Genomic DNA, 18192 nt, shown 5'->3' on the forward strand with positions numbered 1-18192 from the left:
TGCAATTGTCAGGGGCTGCCAAGCTAATTGGCAGTCTCTCAGCACAGAGGCAGAAAGGGAGCTGAATAAGCCCAGAGACTATATTACCCTTTTGTCACCCAGCAAGCTCTGGCTGCCAGTTCAGCTTGCTGTTTCTGCTTTATGCCTAAGTGGACCACTTGAGTCCCCGGCTCAGCCTGGCAGGTAGAGCACAAAAGCAGTGATTATTGAAAATGAGATACCTACAAGAAGAATGAAGCAAATGGCCTTGTGGAAGGATTGTTATAAATGACAGTTACCTTATTAAAAAAAAAAAGCGTTACAGCAAACACAAACTTTACAACCATCTGCAAGTTTTTTTTTATATCGACCTGTCGTCTGCATGTAAAATTGCAAAGTAGTGTTTACATTGAAAAAGCCACCGACGTAGAATAACTATGATATTGAAAAAAACCTTAAAATGTTCCACCCACATGTCAGTGTGTCATAGCTCAGAATGACTAGCCGAAAAGAAAATATAGATGGTAGGTGGAACAGGGTATTAAAGAGGGAAGAAAATTATTCTAAAGTCAAATATAAAGCCAATACCTTTTTTCCCTTCATTTAGAGTATAGAACTCCTGTTTCATGCTTTCTACAAGGCTGTTTTTGGGCTTGAGTAAAGTAAATAGTTGACTGGGGTACCACAGTAAGCTGAGGCAATGTTTCTCGTCTTGTACCTCTCCTCACTAAATCACCTTTTTCATTTCCTGTCCTTACTATTGCCAAATCCTGTCATTTAGTGGCAACAGAAGAGCTGTGGCTTACCTAGTTCCCTAATGACCAGCTGGGAATGGAGAACCATTACTAGGCAATTAGACTGCTTCCTTAGGCTTATGTGCCATTGGCACCGCAATTGTGCAGATGGTGAAAAGGTTGCTGCTTTGTCACGCATGTTACACATACACATTACTTAGCATGCATGCATTTAAAATGAAACAAATTCCTGACATGAATATACCTTGATGTCTGCTTCATTACACCTAAAAATATGGGAATAAACAAAGTATTCTGCAAGATTCTGCTCGATACTCCTTGTGGATTCAAATTTGTTTACTAAGCACTTTGAGAATGGTCAGTGCAAGCGATTTACATTTCTGTATCATGCATACCATACACCCATCATAACACAGTTTTATTGATGAATGGTGAAATATATCATTTAGAAAATAAGCCTTTGAGTGATTGGTTATCTTCTAATGTCCTACAGCTATTTACAAAAACTTCTTTTTTATATACAGCTTTACGATCAGTTCCCCCATCCTTCCTCTTGTCTTAGATCATTATTCACATCGGCATCACAAAACACCAGAACCTAATAAAATATGATTTTGAATAAAAAGATGCAGAGGAAAGCCACAAATTAGAGGCAGGATAAAGTATACGAATCTGGTGGCAACATTACAATCAGTCAGCTTGAGTTATGAGTCGCCTCTTACAACAGTCACAATGGCAGACATATTAAAGACGACCCATAAAAAATATTTTACATGTGTACGTCTCTGAAACCAAAGGAAATGCAGGACGTGATATGATTGAGGAATCGGGAGCAGGCTTATTTAAAGGGAACCCTTCACGATTGGATTTATTTATCTGAACGTTTGCTCTTATAATATTATAACTGTGCAGACTCGTTAACAAAAGAATAATATTTTCTTTTTCATTTAGATTTATTTCTGCAAGGCAGAACTTGAGGCCCATGGGCAATAAAATTTGTGGCCTGCCATCTGTCTGATTACATGCTGACAACTTTCCAAGCTCTAGGGCAGGGTTTCTCAACCAGGATTCCTCCAGAGGGTTGCTAGGGATTCTCTAAGCAATGAGCAATTTGTTCCTCTCAGGACAGTTTAGGTGACACTAATGATCTTTATGGTCTTTATCTGTAAAGGTGACATTCTTGCCAATGGCCAGCAAAGTAAGAGGCATTCTTCCCACTGACCACCACAATAATGAACTGTGATTTGTGGATACAGAAATTATAGGGTGTCCATAATAATATTGAATTTTAAAGACTAAGAAGCTTGCTAATAATATTAAAAGAATTTTCTTCTGTGCCCTTCTTGCATTCAGTTTCACCCTATTACTTGGACCTGACTTTTCTGGGTTGTGGGACCAAGTCCTGACAATCCCTTGTCCAATGAGACCCCATGGCGGTTTTTTTTCCTGGACAGAAGTTAGAAATTTTTAGAGCATAATTAATTCAGACCTTACGAAATCAGAGAGGAGCAGAAAACAGAAAATATGTACAACTGTTTGAGGATAAGAGTATCACAGAACTTGGAGTACTAGTCACTAAATCCTTTTTTTAACATGGGAAACCCTTGAAATAACTTTCAGGTCTTCAGGGAACCCCTATAATTACTATATCCACAGATCACAGTAGATTAGTGTGGTGGTCAGTGGGAAGAATTCCTCTTACATTGCTGGCCAGTAGGAAGAATGTCACCCTTATAGATAGCCAAAAAGATCATTGATGTCATCTAAACTGGCCTTAGAGGTCAATGTTGCTCATAGCTCAGGGAAGCCCTAGCAACCTCTGGAGGAACCCTGGTGGAGAAACATTGTAGTTTTGATCTTGGCTTACTTTATAAATTGATATGTGTAATTACCTGTAGTAGTTCCTTATATTACATCCATATCCTCCTCTGCACTCCAAAAGAAAATGTGCAGCAGGCTGACTGAATGCACAGCTCCTAAAATGGGGAAGAAAGGGTAGAACAGTATGTAACTGTCCCAAATCAAACCCAAAGTCTTTTCTACCTGCAGAGGCAGAGTTGAGATTCCTTGCAGAAAAGAACTTCAGTACTGTAACTGAACTCCAGGTAAACATTAAAAGTATAGCATTAAAAAAAATCAAATAAATTTTGGAATGCAATTAGCATTATTACCCTATTAAGGCATAAGCCTCCTGCAATCTCCTATAAAGCAGCATTTCAGGAAAGGGGCATTCTAAAGTGCAAAAAGCCTGGCGGGGGCATGGCTGTTCCTGTGTGGTTTTCTGCAGTCACATTCTAGAGGCGTAAAGGTGACCAAGCTGTAACCCACTTGGTTCTGATGTCCGATTGCCTACATTTCGGAACTTAAACACATATTGCAGGTAAAACCTCTCATTTATGTATTTTAATGGCATATTAAGCTGTTTGCCTGGAGTTCAGCTTTAAGTGTATTCTGGAAGACTGGAAGTGCATGGTGCCAATCAGACATTGAGCCATTGATGGCAGCATGCTAAATTCTATCAGGTAGAGGAAAAGGGACTATTTTACACATGTTCGATGTTAATAAACAGCTGACGCCGTTTTCTAAAGTACAAAGACAGCAGGCGTCTCCCTGGAATATTGATGCGTTCGCTCCCTCCATCACAGCTTCGTGTATCTCTGCGTTTTTTTTCTTAATCCGTTCTGCGGAGAAAAGATTTGTAGACTTCTGCTGCCAGTTCCAGGTTTGCTTAACTAATGTGACATCTGTTACATATTAGGACGCCCCCTGGTGCCTTCCAGCAAGATTGATTGCACTCCATACGTAGCAAAGGCAGAAGGTGAAGGGAGCCAGGTAAATGGAACAATGTTATTAATGCTTTTCAGGACATCCTCAAATATGATCTGCAATGACCTTACAGAAATACATACAATCAAAAATTTATAAATGCATTAGAGAGAACCTGTGCTACCAAGCATTCCTTCATTAGCACTGGAATCTGCTAAAATCAGTGAAAGACAGTATAAATCTAATTCTATTCATCTTTAGCATTAGTGATGTGGTTTATGCCAAAGTAGCAGTATACAGGCAGATGAGCTGTCTGGCTGCCTATAACACCAGCCCTTTATTAGAGATCACAGGATCAATGCCATGGCACTGGTCACACGACTGGATGCTGGAGAAAAATCACATTTTTTTCCTAGAAATGAAAATTGCCTAATTCTTCAAATATCAAAAGGCTGAGACCCACTTCACTCTTATCAAATGTGTTACTGCATGCATGTAAATGTGCATTATTTTGCAGTGTATTTTGCACAAAAGGATGCTTGTAGGATGTGTTTTACAGTCTATTATCACAATGCCCAATTGTGATGCAAGTTTGACAGATTAATCAATGACAAATTTACTACAGTTCTTAAAATCATCCGATTAAAAAGGAGTTGAAAACTGCTATTATGAATTTGTTTTATACACTTTTGTCGAAAGGAGGAGGGGGTTATATTCCCCTCGGTGTCCCCTATCAAAAAGATTTGCCCTGTCTGTTTCAGGGACGGCTGAAGGGTTAGAACCTTTCTGTTTATTACTGACATCTTAATCCCAGATGGGGAGATTTACACACTGCTTGGAAAGAAGGTTGGTGGTGAGCAGGAAAGAGATGGGTAAAGTGGGTGATACGGAAGGTCTGTGAATGTGGTAAGGGGGTAGCTGGATGGCTCTGTAAGGGGTAGTTGTGCTGCATAGCTCTGCAGGGTGGGGTGAAGTGGGTGGCATAGAGGCTTCTTGACGCAGAGCCTCCATCAGGGGGTAAAGGGGTACTTCTGTGCCAGGCCCAAATCAACCAAGCTTGACTTTTGCACTATTGGAACTTTAAGACATGTGGAGGGGGTTCAGAAACTTTACCTATTATTGGCTCCAGACCTTTGCCTTGAGGGTTGGTTATGTTGGGTGGTGGTGGGGTTAAAACGGACCTCTCACTACATTTTTTACTTATTATAAAAAGGTTGGCAGCCTCATCATGTATCCCAGGAAGCTTTAGACCACTCCTTTTCCACATGCCTGATCTCAGACATGCGCAAAAGGGGCTTCTCCGGCATGCTTGGTGTAATCTGCACATTTTTTTTACAGAAGGAAACATGATAACTCCTGCCTGTGCAGTGTGAGATCAGGTGATGCAAGCAGAATCAGGAAGAAAATGGATGAAGATGGCCGCAACGCTGGTTCCTCCCCACTGGAATAAAAAAAAAAATCCAGGACAGCGTGGGATGGAATAGAAGCCTATTGTGGAGGAACAGAGGTGCTGTGGAAGTAAATATATATATATTTTTTTTCTTATGAAAGTTCCACTTTAAGCAAGTGCCAGAAAAGATTTGTTGAGGTTGGTGACAGACAAGCTTTGTGTGTGCACCCCATGTGGACAAGAAGCCATGTGTCTGTGATGCTCCAACCAAAGGATACGCTACCCCTGCTACAGCTTGCTAGATGAACCTGATGCCACTGATGCAAGCCTAGCAGTGGTGAAGAATAGGGTGCACCAATATACGTATGATCAGCAGCAGTATCTCTTGGGCTGCTGTACTTTCCAGCTTCCAGCGGGGATGAAGGGTGTAAACTGGGGTAATGCACTGGTTGTTGTGTCTAAAGACATTCTGTGGCAGACACTGGCGTGCGATGAAGTCCTACTGACATTGTGCCACAGCGAACTGGACACGGAGACGCATTATTGAGTGTAGGTCTGTTTATGCCTCACTGAGTTACCCACACATCTGTCTTTGTTCCCCCAGTGGCAAAGAAGAAATGGGACATTTTTAAGTCTTTTAAAACGTTACATCAGATTCGCTTTAAAAACAAAGGAAGCCAACACAAAAACATAGCATTGTATAGAATAAACCAAACTATACCCAGCCCAAGTAAGACAGTAAAACACAAATAATAATTATGATGGCTCTGCTATTTGCAACTGCATCCACCGGGCCAGCACCAGCTCCTGATAAATAACTCTAATTAGTGTCATTATAAAGCGCCGCCTGTTCACTTTCACACAAGAGGTGAACTTCACAAAGCGAGCATGCAGCAGACGGGGCCCTGCGCTAGGCGTGGATGCTGGAAGGCAATTTGTCTCTAGTAATCCCATTGTGGCTGCAGGAGAGAGTAATAAAGATATATGGGTCACGGGAAGATATACTGCTGTGAGAGCCACAATAACATTAAGAGACACAAAGTAACGCTCCCTAATTGACGCTGACAAGGTTCAAGCAGCCCGAATCAGATCTTGCCGCTCTACACTTATGTAACGCTTTCACTGCTGAGGCTCATGGGTAAAATCACTCAGCAAATGTTGATGCTGCCAATATTTGCTTACTTTCTCATTTTCAGCCATGTTTTTTCAAGCACCAGCAATGGAGTTTAAAGTGTATCAAATGCTCAAAACCTTTACCAAGTTAGAATAAGACTGCTGTAATTTTTTTACTTTTTTTTTGTACCATCTGTGATTTGAAGGATTTTCCTTTACTACCCATCCTGTAGAAGTTGAGCAACTCTAGATTTTGTATTCACCCTAATTTTTATTTTCGGTGATATTTGTATTCAAGACATTATCAGTAGTGGGGATACAAAAGGGAAAAAACCTCTGATAAGCAGCTGTAGAAGCGAGCACCAAACTACTTTGTAAAACAAGAACACATACATCCAAAGTTGTGAAGGGGCCAATTAATTCCCCCACCAACAGGGTCAGGCGGTTTGCTTCTTTTTCTGTGCGTTTTCAATTCAAAGCATTATATACAAGTATTATCAACACCTAAAGAAGGGAAATTTTGTTGGCTGTATGTGTTGCTGTTGGGCAATAAATTGTTGACTCTTTTATGAAATGGTCTGGTGCTCCTTTCTACATCTAATACTGCCAGAAACTCCAGGCTAAGGTGAGCATTAAAAGGGAACTAAACCCAGTTAATACTCAGCTGTTCTGGTTCCGTCGTGGGTGTCCCAATTTTCTTCCAAATTTTTCTTCCTCATTCCGATCTTTGTCTATCTTGGCAGGCGGGAGTGCATTCAGTCCCGGAGACCACGAGGCAAGCTAGGATGTATTGGGTATTCCAGGCAACCAATGCTGAGCTTGCACAGCTTGGCAAATCCCAGTTGATGGGAGCAATCAGACAAGTAAGAATGCTTATTGCAGAATTTACATCACCTGTGTCTTTCTGCAGTAGCCCTGCCAGATCTTTATTATTTCCAGTTTAGGTAAGCGATCATGCTAGAGCCATCATGCTTTTACCAATGTATATTCTTTCACTGATCTTAAAGCTTAAATGTGAAGTTCCAGTGCCTCTTAAATTCCTGTTTTTTTTTAAAAAAACTGATATAGGATCTAACTCCACAAAGTGAGAATATTTCTCATCTCAGTAACATAGACATGGCAACATAGACAAGGGTCACCAGAAAGCAGCGGGTGAATCCCTAACATCACCTCCAATGCAGTCCCAGTAGAACATTATTTCCTAGCATATCTCACTCTCTTAGATAGATGGCCCGGGTCAGGGTCAGGTGCGGTGCTGGTACGGAAGAGGTGCAGCCATATTCAACTGGACATGGCCAACACCAGATAGAACACAAGTTAATAGCTTGTCGATGAGGAGGGGACAATGATTTACTGACCCCCCCGAATGCAGCGTCGCCACAATATGATTTAGTCCAAGCAAATGCTGCAGATATTGGTGGGAAACAGGTGTCCCACCCAGCACCACTAAAAACATAGTGGATCCAGGACCAGAAGGATCATCAGGTATTTTGTGGGTTTTTAGGGTGTAAAAAACACATCTACTGGTAACTTAGTGGATACTATTTCCCTTTAAAGCTTATTTACCTCTGGATAAGAATATGTAAACATCTGAATGTCCATAACCAGGTCCCAGGCTAACTTTAAACTGCAGAGAAAATATTTATATATCTGTAGTCACAGTTCAGTTCAACTTACCTTATTCTTTGTAATTTAATTTTTCTGAAAGCTATTTGGGGTAACATGCCAAGCACCGAATCTATTGCTGTGCGGACCTCATCTGTTAAATTATATATTAGTAATGCATTTTAAAAAGTGACACATTCAGTAAAAATGAAATTTTGGTAATCAACACTTATAAAGCTGAAAGTGAACACATTTCTGCATGAAAGAATTTGTGCGAGAACATCTAAAAGTGTAAAAAAAAAGTTCAGTTGATGAATAAACAAGTGTAAGACCCCAGTTTTCCTAAACCATGACAACATCTTCAGCAAGGATTCTAGCTTGTTGCTTCCTAAGAATTGGGTTTAAATAACGTGTGTTTATAATAAAAAAGGATGAAAAAACATTGTTGTCCAGTGCTTGGTTGCAATGGTCAAACCTTTCATATTAATATATCTTACTATCGTGGGTCTTCAAGTACTAGACAACTATAGGACCAAATTTACTGTAATTTTTCTAGTGAAGGTTATACAAATGCATATAGTTATTGGTTGTGCTGAACAAAATCATTGCTTATTGCAGTTTAATAAATGAGCTTTTACTGTCCCATTTGCTCTACACCCAACCACATCACATATATAGCTAGGGAAAGTGGGCTGAACAGACTGTCAAAGTTGATTTTTGATGTCACACAGGCTGCGTCCAAGATGTCAGTTCACATGATTGATGATGTAGCATCACCCTGTAATTCGCAAAGTCCCACATTCCGCCCAGATTGGACAGTACGCCATATCAGACACCCAATTGCTCATATCCTGGATGTAGTAATACCGACAGGAATTTTCACAAAGAAATGCAGGGATGTACTTTACAAACGGATGATACAGTCGTCATGATTAAAAGATGCAGTGTGACCTTCTCAGTAAACAACAACTAGTATAAAGGAGGGAAAGAGAGACGAAGAGAGTGAATTCCCGCGAGGGGCTTTGCAAGTTGCTCCTGCTCTAACAGAAGCTGACAATTTTCTCATCTCATCCAGCCCAGCCTTCTATAGGGAGCGATGCTGGCAGCTGGTCTCCTGCAAGACTTTAATCAGGAATACGGCTTCTGTGGACATGCTAATGGAGACGAGAGATTCTGTGCTGCGCACATCAGCCTCAATAGAACCAGATGACTTTTACCGCGTGCTGGCAGCGGCCCTCTGGGGAACGCGAAACCCACTTCACCAACGAGAAGGACTCAACATAACTACAGACGACTAAAAGATGAACACAGGTCTAAATCATAACCCACATACAGGCTGCGATGAAAGAGCTGTCAAAACCTCTAAATATAATTGTATGTCAATTCTTTCCGGTTTGCAGACAAATCAGCCACCCTGACAAGTTTAGCGCCTGTGCCCTTCTGTCCGCATGTCACCATAAATGACAGCGTCTCAGGGAGCCTCAGAAAAGAGCACGGAAGTCTGGTGGGTTATGTAAAATATGGCACCCCCAGCATCCCTATTACATATAACCCATCTGATGATATTACATCAAAAAATAGGCCTTCAGTCACAGCAGCCGATATACAGAGGTTTCAGAAAGTATTCAGACCCCCTTCACTTTTTTAAATCTTGTTATTTTGCAGCCTGATGCTACATTTGTTTACATTCTTTTATTGTCTAATTCATCTACACTTAGTACCCCAAAATGATAAAATTATTTTGTAAATTTAATAAAAAGAAAAAACTAAAATAAATCATTTACGTAAGTATGCAGTCATTTTGCAACAACACTTGAAATTTAGCTCAGATGCCTCCTATTTCTCTTAATCGTTCCTAAGATGTTTCTGCGCCCTGATTTGATACCACTTATGGTAAATTAAATTGATTGGACGTGATTTGGAAAGGTGCCACCACTTTATAGAAGGCCACATAGCTGACAATGCACATGAGAGCAAAAAAACAAACCATGAGGTCAAAGGAAAAGCCTGAGCTCAGAGATTGGATTGTTGCAAAGCGCAGATTTGAGGAAGGCTACCAAAATATTTCTGCTGCACAATTGTACTTATATCACTCAAGCAGATTATGGCTGGTGGGAGAGGCCAGCATCGTGCTTGATAATCTTTTCTAAAAAAATCAGGGTAAGGTGGTAAAACCAACTTGGGATAATAAGCTTTAATAAACTGAAAACCAGTGAATGAAAGGGGTGGGCTAGGGATGAAAGGGGTCGATGATGAATACCCTTCAACTGTCCTGGAATCCTGCTTAAGTCATATTCTTCAGTCTCCTTCCTTCTTCTGCCTATGTTACCCAATCTGACACTGCACAGGGGCAAAATCAGGTGATGTGTCCTGCTGTAAATGTAAATAAAAAAAAATAGTGCCGATCGCACTGCCTATGAGTTAGATCGACACTTTTTTTTCAATGCCTGAAAAGCCTCTTCTGCGCATGTTCAATCTCAGGAATGCACTGAAGAAGCCACCCAAAGCCTCCTGGGATACGTGACAAATGTCCCCCAGAAGGTTCTGCGCTCCCATTCAGTCTTTACTGCTGCGGCAATGAAGACAGCAGGGGAGGGGCTTGACCTTTTTATAAAAAAAAGTGTTTAAAGAATAAAAAAACAAGCATATTTTTACTTTAAATATATAAAAATATATACATTATTTTTTTCCCCGCTTTAGCCTGATGAGCCTTAACCAGTAACCCTACCCAAAACAGAAAAGCTCCTATATTACAGCAGTGTTTTTAAACCAGGGATCCTCCCGAGGTTGCTAAGGGTTCCTTGACCAATGATCAGTTCGGACCTCTCGGGTCAGTTTAAATGACACCAATGATCTTTTTGGCTATCTGTAACTGGGAATTTCTTCCCAATGGCCACCAATGTGAGAGGCATTCTTCCTACTGACCACCAAGCTAATGAACCATGAGCTGTGAATATAGCAATGGGGAACCCTGAGACCTAAAAGGTATTTCAAGAGTTCCCCCATGTTAAAAAGGTTGAGAAACTCGGAATTACAGAGACTGGTGCATATTACAAAAGAGTTCTTTTTACTTACCTAATCCAAAGGCTTTGGTGCCTGTTCTTAATTTCAGGGTATAAAGAGCTTTAGGATGTCAATGCTACCCCACATCTTTTCAAGCTGGGCAGCTCTAAGCAACATCTGTATGCCGATGAGGTACAAAATTACATTTACTGTTTGTGCGAACAACAGAACTATTTCAGAGCTGCCAATAAATCAGCAGCTGTCGGGGAAAAAATATTCTATCTACCCCTAACAGCGAGTGGATAACCCCCTGGATGAAAATTCCTTTTTGTATTTTTATAACAAAGCAAATTGTTACATTTTGTTCTGCTAGAAAATGCCCATACCTACGGTAATTGCTAGAACAGGAATTTCTAACGAGAAAAGGCTAAGAAAAAAGCATTCTCATATGGGTCTCTTCAAAACCTTTTTTTCTCATCTTTTACTTTTTCCCCACTCTTTGTTACTGGGCTGTTTGAGTGAAGAAAAACATGGAGTTTTGGTCTTCGCTGTCGCGCTTTGGAAAGGTCACTGAAGGAAAATGCTATTACATTCAGTCAATTTCACATTAAAAAAAAAAAAGACACAACAGATAAAGTGACTACTTAGACGGAGACACACTGAATTGATCTGTGTGCGTATCACATACAAACCACACGAGTGGCCTGTAGGGACAGTTCATGAAACGCGTCAGTAGACCGGAACGGGTCAAATTGACCTCTCAGTTGGTGGAGGCACGCACAAAACCCGCACAGGTCTTCGTATGTAAACAGTGACTAGAGAACAATCAAACAGTGTTTTATGAGATTGTAACTGTGCCGACTGCAGACAAGGAAGATTCTAACTCTGATTATTTAGCTTTGTGTACAAAACTGTTTGTCAGAACAATTGTCCACGTTGCTCATAACAAACAGATCAATACTCAACAATACAATACTGCAAACAGATATAACAGCACAAAACTGGTTAAAAGCAAGAGAAAGATTGTGATATGATGCAGGTTACGAGTCTCCGGACTTGATGACTGCATTTGTTTCCTTTCCCTGTATTGTACTGCTTAATTTTCTTGTCCTAGAGTGACATCGCTCATTTGTACCTAGGACAATGCTTTCCAAACAGGGTTAAGTGAATACTCCAGAGGTTGTTGGGAGTTCCTTAAGCAATTTGTGGCTCTCAGGTCAGTTTAAGTGACCCCAATAATATTTTTGGCTACCTGTAAGGGTGACATTCTTCCCAATGGTTAGCAATGCAGGACGCATTCTTCCTACTGACCACCACACTAATCTACTGTGATCCATGGATATAGTAATTATAGAAGGGGTTCTCTAAAGACCTGGAAGATATTTCAAGAGTTCCCCCATGTTAAAAAAATTGAGAAACACGGCCCTAGGACAAGGCCATGTAGCACCCTCTTTCCCTTTCTGATCTATAACACGAGAAAGGTGCTTTGCACTCCACAGAGAATGTTGGGATCAATGTACATGATAGGAGTGCAGCACAGGTGGACATCACAAGGACCTTATTAGCTCACAAGATATCAACCGGTATTTTTTTTTCTTTGGCACTTATCAAACAGATATGACAAAATGCAAAATAAAATTTATTGCAAGGGTTATCATAGCCTTTAGGTTGATATTTGTTTTCAGAACAGACAGCGGACTATGTAAACAAGCGTTTAATTTCCATTCACCTTCTTTACGATAGTATTAGATGGCTATATTTATAGCTACTTTAAATGCAGCTGGCTAACAGATAATCAATAAATGTGCTAGGGAACCAGCAAATAAGTTGTATATAATTGGAGCCAAAGTAGCAAACAATTATATTTTAGCAATGGGCAAAGTGCAAGCGTCACCAATTCAAGTCACTGTGTCATATATATATATATATATATATATATACATATACACACATACATACATGGATGCCATATGTGTGTGTGTGTGTGTATATATTACAGAGATGCCAGTTTTCTCACGTGTTTTTAATGCTGTGTGCTTTATGAAACAGAAAATAATAACAATAAAAAAAAATAACAGGTTAAGAGTTAACAGGATATCATACTGGCAATGCAATGTGCTCATGCTGCCATATTCCTCCGATCAGCATTTTCCCACACACTCTCTTAGTGCCAATATTTTTGCCACTAAAAAGGTAATCTATCAATCCCTGATGAAAATAAGCTTTCACAATTTACATGCAAAAAGCTTATTAACCTGAATTCTTAAAAAAAAAATACGTACAGAGAGCATTGGAAAAATGGAAAGAACATGTAAAGCAATTAATATATCCCTGTCTCTTTTAATATACATATAGCAGAAGGAGGACACCTATGGTGCCAAATTCTGAAGATATTTGGAATGTACTTCAATATCACTTGTAAAACGGATTAAAGGGCCTGGATATGGTCATGCGTAACTGTGCTGCTGCAGAATTGCAGCGCATTATTTAGGAACCAGGTCTGGAGTGTCCTGGAGGGAATAGGTGGGCCAGAAATTGGTGATGGCTCTGAAGCACCTGGCCATTAATAATAAAAAAGGAGCACATATTTGAGAATGGGGGAAATTGCACCCTGAGGCCAGGTGGCTTAGGTGAAGAGCCTGTGTCTTGGGAGAGCCATTGACTAATAATTTAGGAAATAAACATAAATCTGCACATATGGGGTAAGATTTAGCTGCAAAGATTACCTTCTGTGCCTCTCTTACACAGTTCTGATATTCCCTGGCCAGGTCACTACAGTTGAGTCGTTCCTGCTTGTTTTCTGAGTAACATTTCAGAATATTGGACTGGAAGTTCTGGCATACCGGGTCATAACTTCTCTTCCTGCCAAGAAGAAGGACACAAGGTTAAAATCAGTACAAATAAAACCACACTACTCCATAAACACCAGCAGCAAACAACAGCCGTGCATTATTTCAGTACCATGGTCAGTGGCTACTGAACCACTTTACTTATAACAACCAGTTTCAGAAACTTACCAAAAATACAAAGTTCAGCATTCTAAAATGTTGAAGCTATTTTTTTTCAGGCTATTGTGCTGCTTTTCACCACCAGTTATCACAGTGACATCCATTTTCTTAATGGATTTTGCTTTTTTCTTTTCTTTTTTTTTTTATATAGAGACAGAAAGAAGAACTTTTTACCTGTTTCAGCTCTGAGATTTTGCCATTGTACTTTTTCTTTATGGCGCCCTTGCGAGGCATAATCCATTATTTTCAACAGCGAGATGCTGAAGCAGGGACTTTTGCTCAGGAAAACAACACTTGTTTTTCAACAGTTTTGCTGGTTTTCATTGTTGCTGATTGCACCATGTTTTAGTCAATGATTTTGCCATGCAATTACACTGTAGTCTTACAGAAGTGAATTTGTCTGGATAATAAATCCTCTGGAAATGTAGAAACGTGCAGGACGAAACTTAATGGAATACCTCAAATATAAAGGTACGAGGACTATAGACAACCTTCACCTATGGCGGTGCTCAGTACTTACGAGAAGTCTCAAGCATATTCAAGTGGAAATGAGGACAATGCATGTGACATGCTTGGGTCCTCTTCCTCTTGCAATGGCAGTCATTTATGATGCAAAGAACCATCCATATTTCTTTGTTCATCACCATTTACCTCAAGTTCAGCTGTAAGGTAAATTTAGTGCAGAAACTAGCTGAACAGAAACTATTTGTCATTTTCAAGTGAAAGCCCGATCCAATTTAATAATCCACTCCTGGGTTAATGAGTAGCAGGAATGAAGCTTTTTGAGCAATGGGAGTCCTTAATGTTGGCTGCAACCACTTATCATATTTAAGAGTTATGCCATAAACAGGTCTCCGTAAAGGCTGCAGCCTTGAGAGGAAAGCCAGGCTATTTACTTAATATTATTGATTCTAGCTCTATGTTTACCAAATGCCTGACCTTGTTCATAAAGCAGCTACTAGTAACAAGCATGCTCCCACCATTATATAAGCCATTTACTCCCACTTTGCTGTTGAAGGTTTATACAGACCGTGTTTACATGACCTGATCCTGTACCAGTCTTAAAGCAGAGGAGCTATTCCACCTCCCCATTTCTACCATTACATTATCACGTGGACCCAATGTTCTCTTTAGTTTGAACATTTTAGCTCCTGTACCCTCAAGGTTGAGCTGTGCACTAGTTTATGGAGCTCTTATCAAAAAAACTAAAGTTACACTTTCCAACAGATTTATATGATGGTCATGAAACTACAGCTTCTGACACTTTGACGAAATTGTGGTTCATTGCCTAAAAAGTACGGCAGGTAAATGGAAATATGAAGTTCCTAACTGTACAAAAGCTATAAGGACTACACCATCTGCAGCCTCGCATACCAGATAGTCATAAGAGACACCTGTGGCTACAGTTTGATAAAATTGCTCTAATTGAAAGAATATGGGTTAGCAAATGCAAAGTCAAAGTATCATGAGATCTATATAGGTGGAAGAAAGCTATACAGCCAAAAGTATAGGAACAACTGAATGGACATGAATGAAATAACTTTAACAAAATCAGCCCCATAAAGACATGGGTTCTCATCCAACATTACTACCTGAATGGATACAAACTCGGAGAAAAAATCTTGTGATAAGGCTTTGCAGAATGGTGGAGGATGTCATAACTGCAAAGGTATGGGGGAAGCAAATCCATATCAAACCCCATACAATTGGAATGGCATGTCAAACAAGCCTATATAATTGCAATTATTTTTTTTTATGACTTGATGACTTTTATTTAGCACTGACATCCTCTGGCTTTGTCGAGTCATGTCACAAATTGTCTCAGAGGAGCTCACATTCTAATATCCTCACCATATTCATTTATCTTAAAAAGCGTGCAAGGCCAAATTACGATTAAGCCAATTAACCGGTAGTATGTTTTTGGAATGAAATAGGAAACCATAGCACTTGGAGGAAATCCATGCAAACACAGAGAAAACATACAAACCCCATAGTGTCTTCCATGTGTTTCAAGCCATGGACCCAAGTTTTGCTAGGCCAGAGTGCTAGCCACTAAGCTATCATGACTTCTGCTTTATAGGTTAGGTTCAGACCTGCCTTAAGGTCCAACCATCCAGTACTACTCACTGCTGTCAAATGTGCAGGCGTTGGCTCTTTAAGAGCCAGCACTGGGGTGCAAGTGACAGCAAGGTGCCAACCAAGAGGAGTCGCATGGGGTAGCTCCATCCCGAAGCAGGCCTGAAAACTGCAAAGCCTAAGCCAGCCCTTAGGCTGTAGCACAGTTCAGTAACTAAATACAAGTAGAAGGTGGCTATATAGTGAATATGCTATGGGTTCATTTGCGGTAAAAGATGTTTGCTGGATGCAGCTTTAATGTGCTGATGCACAGTACTAAATAATACAACTGATACACAACTGGTGTCCAGGGAGCTCTGTTATGAACCGAGGTCATGGGGGACCAAGTAGCATTCTGTATCTGAGCATGCAATACCGCTGAGATATCTGCCCCTTCGCCACCTTCACACCTGCTTTTCCCATACTCCAGAGAACCTCATTAACATGGCAAAAAAAGAAGAAATCAATGTTTATTACAGCTAAGTTTAGTTGAACAGTAACTTTCAGCAACACAACATTGTTTTGATTTGACTTTTGCTTTTGTTTTATAACAAAGCCTGTCATGCTTTTCAGTATACCTTGATACATTAAAAGAATGCCAAGGACAACATACATAATAAAAGAATTTTAAACCTTAAAAAATTACTTTTAGCACATTACACACATTAACAGTATGGCAAGGTTTGTATGTTTTGTTGAGCTGAGTCAATGGCATTCATACAATAACGGAGAGGGGAGGGGGAAGTTGCAGGAGAATGCTGTTAAGAGTTTGGGGAGAAGCTACACAGAGAGTAGACATCAAATGCACTGGAACCAGGCTTTTTATTCCAATGTTAGCCATACACAGGTTCATATGTCGAATAGATTTGACCTTTGAGTCCCAATAAACATTAAATCTAATGTAAAGAAATATGCCATTCCAGATCAATGGTTGATCGAGCACTGGTCATCTATTCCTGCCTATTTTCCAATTGATGCTGCCCCCCCTGCTTTGACCAGGAGTATTGTAAATCAGCAGGATGAGTTCTTTGCGCTATTGGTGGTCAGAGAAGGGGGCATCAATCAGGCAAAGCACAGGGCTGGTCGATAGGTGCACAATGGTAGCAACATACATGATCGACATCAAGGAGATATTAATAATTTGCCTGTTGTGCACCTATCATTAGATTTCATGGTCAGCAGGAGGGTCAATGGCCTTATCAGGGTGGTGCTTCTGATTCCTGACCTGTCCTCAGGTGACATTGCTGCCACTCCAATGACACAGTACAAGGCATAACCATGGTCACCCTAGGACAGGAAATGTGTTATTGGTATAATCACCAATTGATAATAAACAAATGCAGCCACCACATCTAAGAAGTGGTGAGCATAATTGTTACCCAATTTTTGTTCTTGGGATTGGATAGATTTAATTAATTGATTGAATAATTATGTATATTGTCAGAATTAGGCCATACCTTTTTTATTTCTGTTTTTGTATTGCATTTTTGAAACGTGGGGTGTGTATGAACCTATTTGACAAACCGAAGAACTGTGCTTCGATTTGTCACCTTACATCTGACTAGATATGTTACCTGACTTTGTACGTGTAAAGAAATGCTATTTGGCTTTAAGCTCCCAATATAAAACATTTTTCTTTCATAATTTCCCCTTTAAAACTCTGCGGTGTGAATAAATTGCTGGTTTTGTGTGTGTTTTAAACCTCATTTTCCTCACAATGTGTATAGCCAGTGCGCAGTGTAAATAAATCATGGTCCTCCTGCAGTTCTGTGCTGAGAGAGAGAAACAGATTTGATTGTTCATTTACTTCCTTTCTGAATCTATCAGGTCGGGCTCTAAGCTAAGTGTGAACTGGCAAACTGGGAATCTTGCAGAATATCCAGCGGTTTTTCTGTTTCAATTCCAATCAGAGAAGAGTAAGTAAAAATGCAGCGGATAATTCTGCAGATGGCTTTGTTTCCAAAGCACATTACATGTGTACCACGAGGGTGGATGCTTTGTGGCTGCTTAAATATTCATGATTGAGCAGACTATTCTGTATACATAAAACCTACAATATCATTGACAGTTACGCTGCTCTTAGATGGGTAATAAATGGCAGCCAATTCATTGATTGAAAACCAGTGACATCAATGGGATTGGAGCCTATCTATTCAGTAGAGACCAGTGACATTACTAAGAGTGCAGTCTATTCATTTATTACAGACCAGTGATGTCACTAGGAATGAATTCTAACCATTTATTAGTGTTCAGAGATTAAGAGCGCAGTCTATTCTTTCACAAGGCACCAGTGACATCACTAAGAGTACAGCCTATCCTTCACAAGGCACCAGTGACCACACTAGGAGTGCAGCCTATCCCTTCACAAGGTACCAGTGACATCACTAAGAGTACAGCCTATCCCTTCACAAGGCAGCAGTAATATCACAAAGTGTGCAACCTATCCCTTCACAAGGCA

The 18192-nt window shown here is 40.2% G+C and overlaps 1 protein-coding gene across 1 annotated transcript in view; it reads right to left on the minus strand.

The window, feature by feature from the left end:
* The window catches only part of CHCHD6 (coiled-coil-helix-coiled-coil-helix domain containing 6), a 161763-nt gene that overhangs the window by 36110 nt on the left and 107461 nt on the right, over positions 1-18192 (minus strand). The window contains exon 6 of the mRNA XM_072421202.1: positions 13338-13473. Coding sequence (XP_072277303.1) covers positions 13338-13473 — 136 coding nt within the window. The remainder of the gene's footprint in view (positions 1-13337; positions 13474-18192) is intronic.

Source organism: Pyxicephalus adspersus, chromosome 8 (assembly GCF_032062135.1).
Source record: "Pyxicephalus adspersus chromosome 8, UCB_Pads_2.0, whole genome shotgun sequence".
Classification (NCBI taxonomy): domain Eukaryota; kingdom Metazoa; phylum Chordata; class Amphibia; order Anura; family Pyxicephalidae; genus Pyxicephalus; species Pyxicephalus adspersus.